We start from the raw sequence: 5,100 nt of genomic DNA on the forward strand, positions 1-5,100 counted from the left end.
AAGGACGTTTTTGTCTGAAAACCTGCTGCAAAATTTACACAGATGTTAAATTTGGCTTGGGAATCGACCCAGGGAGTGTTCGTAAAATCACATTTTTGATACCACCTTAACTTTTTAGCTGTGTAGCAAAAGATCAGAAGTGATTTTGGTTAGATTCAGGAACTTTGTGTCGTAATATAAAAACATCTTGATATAATATTTAAACGTCCTTTTTTATATCTTTTAAAAATTTTAACAGATTTATAGGAAAAAACATCACAATTATTTAGAATTAACCAATCAACTAATTTTTCGAAGTCTATATTTTCAAACCTTAATCACTTAATGGGCCATACATTCTATAACCTTCAGTAACTATTCGATTACTTATAACTCTGCAAACAAATCAGTAAGATGATTGCTTTTAACCGTTCGTGAACTACGCAGCAAAATTAACTGCCAGCGGGCTGTTTATTTTTTTGTTGCTTACGATTAAAGAGAAAATTGAGCATGAAGTCGTGAACTTCTTTTATTCAATGCTGTCGGAGCAACTGCAAGTGGGAATAATTCCACGTTGATTCAAGAACATTTGGTAGATTAACGATTGTAAAGTTTGCAAATATTTTTCAAAGTTTATGTCGCCCCCCCCTTCAAAATTAGTCTGAAAATTCAGGAGAAAAAAAATTTTTTTCAAAAAAATATCAAAATTTCAATGGAAATAGAAGTCTAATTTACTGAGAACAACCTAAATGCCTTTTTCTGCATTCATAATCATATTTTACATGTTTGGACTCGTTTGAAAATATTTTGAACTTTTATGAAATTACAATGGTCAGCACCGCAAAAACTTTTTTTCTCGCAAAAATAAAATTTTCGTCAGTATTTAGAAATTTTGGAAATCAATGATTGCAAAACGACTGGACAGGTGTATGATGCATTTTAAAACACTTTTTCATTCAAGTGTTGACACCGTGGCCAGTAATTTCTATTTTTAGCTTTTTATTTTTAGCCCCCCCCCCTCGACTTTGATCAGAGTCGAGGGACATAAACTTCAAAAAATATTTGCAACGGCCCAATGCGTTTTAGGATAATAATAATTCAGTTGTTATCATTTATTTCGAGACAGTTGACTAGGCGTTTATTCATAGTTTTGTCGAAGTTTTTGATGCATTTTGATTCTCTGAATCTTTGTCCTGAATATCACTTTGTAAATGGATAAAAGTGTTTGGAATCTGAAATGAAAAAATAACCTTAAATAAATTATATTATTCGCATAATGCATTTTTACTGAGCTAAAATCGTACGTAAATTGTTATGGATTCTAGTTGTATAAACCAAATTGATACACATAATTGTTTCGTCCTCAACGAGCTGATTGTTTTGGCGTGACCGGCGGGGACCTCCAGTGTGTAACGATTAATTATATTTAAAAAGTGAACCATTTTGCGACGCCATCACCACCATTTACGCTGAGGTCGTTGAAAATTTGCAAACTTTGCTGAATGAATCAACGGCGAGGACAAAAAGCCCTCTTGTGGACCGGACAAGATTGGACCCCCGGGCGCACTTGTCGAAGTTGGTTTTTGTCGCACAAACCACACATTTTTTTTGCACAAATTCTCTTTGGGGACCGACCCACCGCATTCGAGTGGAGTGAGATTGACTTCGTTTCGGGTGTTGGCCTTGAGAAGCCTTGCGGTTGGAGTCTGAGCTGGGGTCACACCTTCACAACGCACTCGGGAATTGGTGCGGTGACCACAAGGGGCCTTAAGAATTCTTTATGAAATCTTTTTTTTTGTAGGCTTTTAAGATTATTTCGAATATTTAATGAAAATTATGTATTTTCATCTATAACCTTTTATTAATATAAAGCCTAATTTGAAGTATGTAAGCTATTCATCCACAGATTTCGCAGAGAATTCTTCACAGATCTCGACAATTCGACAGTTTGATCGCATTCAACCGGTATGACTAATCCTCACCGAGTGAGCGAGAGGTCATTCCCCAAATCGCAACTCGACGCTTATTCCATAATCTAATCTGGGTGCCGCGAATTAGTGCTTACCTTTGTCGTTACCTCCGCGGTCGCAGCTTCTGATGTTGGCACCTGGTCCACAGAAGAGGTCGATGAAGAGGTGGACGAGAAGCTGTAAAGAAACTGCGTTTTAGCCGCAATGCAATGAGATCATGCTTGGTGATAGTCGAACCTGTTGGTGCTGAAGCTTCTGGTGGGGCTTCTTGGCGGCTCTGCTGCGGGTGTGGTTGTCTTAGGGTCACCACTAGCAGATTGCAATCGGCGGACTTCCTGCTGCAAGCGGTCGTTTTCCTCTTCCAGGAAGTCGATCTGTGAAAGGTAGCAAGTTAACATTTTATGTTTTTGCATATTGCTAATTACTTGGAAACATCTAAAATGAATTGATGAATCATTATGAAACTCATTAACATTCACCCTTGTAAATTTCCACTGAATTCTTCAAGTCTCATAAAAAATGAATTTTTCTGAACTTCATAGTTCTTGTAAAATTTACCCTCCTTTATAAATTCTTAAATTCCAAAGTTCACGTTTTAATTAACTTTAACCCTTTTCAAATCTCGAAAAACAAAAACAAAAACAAAAACAAAAACAAAAACAAAAACAAAAACAAAAACAAAAACAAAAACAAAAACAAAAACAAAAACAAAAACAAAAACAAAAACAAAAACAAAAACAAAAACAAAAACAAAAACAAAAACAAAAACAAAAACAAAAACAAAAACAAAAACAAAAACAAAAACAAAAACAAAAACAAAAACAAAAACAAAAACAAAAACAAAAACAAAAACAAAAACAAAAACAAAAACAAAAACAAAAACAAAAACAAAAACAAAAACAAAAACAAAAAACAAAAACAAAAACAAAAACAAAAACAAAAACAAAAACAAAAACAAAAACAAAAACAAAAACAAAAACAAAAACAAAAACAAAAACAAAAACAAAAACAAAAACAAAAACAAAAACAAAAACAAAAACAAAAACAAAAACAAAAACAAAAACAAAAACAAAAACAAAAACAAAAACAAAAACAAAAACAAAAACAAAAACAAAAACAAAAACAAAAACAAAAACAAAAACAAAAACAAAAACAAAAACAAAAACAAAAACAAAAACAAAAACAAAAACAAAAACAAAAACAAAAACAAAAACAAAAACAAAAACAAAAACAAAAACAAAAACAAAAACAAAAACAAAAACAAAAACAAAAACAAAAACAAAAACAAAAACAAAAACAAAAACAAAAACAAAAACAAAAACAAAAACAAAAACAAAAACAAAAACAAAAACAAAAACAAAAACAAAAACAAAAACAAAAACAAAAACAAAAAGATTTAAGTTGAACAAGTTTTAAATAACAACAGTTGCTTACACTTTCAATCTCAAATTCCAAATCATCAATTCGAGCGTAGGCGGTAGCCAGGTCCTTCTCCAGCTTTTGGCACCGGTCCTGCAGTGCATTGACCTTGCCAATATCGGACACTTTTCCTATCAATGAAAAGAAAGCTACTTTAATCCCAATTATTAACGTTAGTGCACACCATTAATTTCCCCCTGTTCAAGCTTTCAATCTACTCAGATTCAATCTGCCCCTCCCAAAGTTTCCTCCCCTAAAGTGACCCCACAAGAGCTTTCTTCCTTGCTGACAGTTTCGGTTTTTCGGACTTTGGCCCAAGTCTGAGCCGGGGGTTGATGTCATGCTGGTTTGTGGTTGGCCATCGGTGGCTGCGTTCTCTTTTGACCTGATTTTTGGCTTCTACCACGCTATTTTTTATTTTCGCAAACATTTCGTCGAAGGGTGAAAAGAAGTTTTGTGCCGACTGTGGGGTTGCTTTTTGCTCGAGCTGCTTTCCAAGGAATTTCTCGAACTGCGAAACGTCCTTGGAAAAACTTGCCCGGCCCATGTCACATACTTGCGCTGAGGTGGCCAACAACGCGGTGATCTGGTTGGCCAAGGGTGATAAAGATCTTAATCGGTTAAGGTAGCAGCGTGTAGCGAGAAATTTTTGGGATTAGACAACCTGGTTTTTGTGGGAGATTCAAAAAAAAATTGTTTGTTATTTCTGTAGGTAACTTTAAATATTTATCTAGCTTTTTATTAAATGTTTAAAACAAAACTGAATAACAGAAGATAGCGTTTAGCAAGTAAGTAACAGAGTGTAAACACCCTAAGAGAGATTGAAGAAATGGTTCGCTTTTGCGCTTTGACATGGAACTCGTCGATCAGTAACCAGGGCAGTCGTGATCGATATCTGTCCATTTAGGAGAGCCTTCGATTAGTGGTGGCTCGGTGACCTTCGGGAAGAGTGGAATTCAGTCAGCCAAGCCCGAATTCGGTTTGATTGATTTTGTCGCTTTTTATGCAAATTTGAACCCAGTGACGATTAATCAAACGAGCTGCTTTAGTTATGCTGCTCGTTGGAACATACTAAATCGTGGTGAAATTTTCCAAATATGTTGTTAAAAAATTACAGTTTTTTTTTAACTGTGAACTGATTTTTTGCGATAATTTCAACAGTTTCGTATGTAGTACCCCGAATGGTTCGTTTTAAACTGTAAAAAATATGCATTGATTCCCAACCTTACCGATGATTTCCACCGGCACGTGCGCGATCCTCCTGGTGGCCGTGGCCGACTGCAGGCTGTGCTCCAAGGTCTTCACTTTCTCACCCTGCTGGGTGTGCCTTTCCAGCAGCGCCCGGTAGCGTTCTTTGTGTTTCTGGTTGGCCGCGTACAGCTGGTCTCGTTGCTCGGTCATCTTCTCAAGTTCCACCTGGCACCGGCCGGCAAGCTGTGACGTGCTGCCGTGGGTTCGCTTGAGTTCTTCGTTTTCCTCCAGCAGGGCTCGATTGAGAACCGACACCTCTCTGTTACGGGTTTCCACTATAGTGAGAGCAATCGTTGCATGAAGGCTTTGAACATTGTCTATGGATTACATTTACTTACAAGTGTCATTCTGAGCAATTAGGTGTCTAATTTTTCGATTCAATCGAAGGATATCTGCTTCGTATTGGTCCATTTTTTTATAACTTCATAAAAGTTCGATTTGTACTCAATGAACTGTGCCAAATTTATTTTCTCATATAAGA

The 5,100-nt window shown here is 35.9% G+C and overlaps 1 protein-coding gene across 1 annotated transcript; it reads right to left on the reverse strand.

Annotated features, from left to right (window-relative positions):
• Positions 1-302: 302 nt before the first annotated feature.
• On the reverse strand, positions 303-5,100 carry LOC120424886 (uncharacterized). Its single transcript, XM_052708092.1, has 6 exons — positions 4,958-5,100; positions 4,598-4,894; positions 3,384-3,499; positions 2,187-2,323; positions 2,045-2,126; positions 303-1,211 (listed from the first exon to the last, which is right to left on the reverse strand). The coding sequence occupies exons 1-6, from the start codon at positions 5,028-5,030 to the stop codon at positions 1,122-1,124; spliced, it is 795 nt and encodes a 264-aa protein (XP_052564052.1). The 5' UTR covers positions 5,031-5,100; the 3' UTR covers positions 303-1,121.

This window comes from Culex pipiens, chromosome 2, assembly GCF_016801865.2.
Source record: "Culex pipiens pallens isolate TS chromosome 2, TS_CPP_V2, whole genome shotgun sequence".
Taxonomy (NCBI): domain Eukaryota; kingdom Metazoa; phylum Arthropoda; class Insecta; order Diptera; family Culicidae; genus Culex; species Culex pipiens.

Excerpts from the sequence above, each read along its gene's own strand:
- LOC120424886 (XM_052708092.1), bottom strand. The coding sequence starts at position 5,030 with ATGGACCAATACGAAGCAGATATCCTTCGATTGAATCGAAAAATTAGA. Across the intron at positions 3,500-4,597 it reads CGTGCCGGTGGAAATCATCG|GAAAAGTGTCCGATATTGGC; the intron begins GTAAGGTTGGGA and ends TTTCATTGATAG. Across the intron at positions 1,212-2,044 it reads CCGCGGAGGTAACGACAAAG|ATTCCAAACACTTTTATCCA; the intron begins GTAAGCACTAAT and ends TTTTCATTTCAG.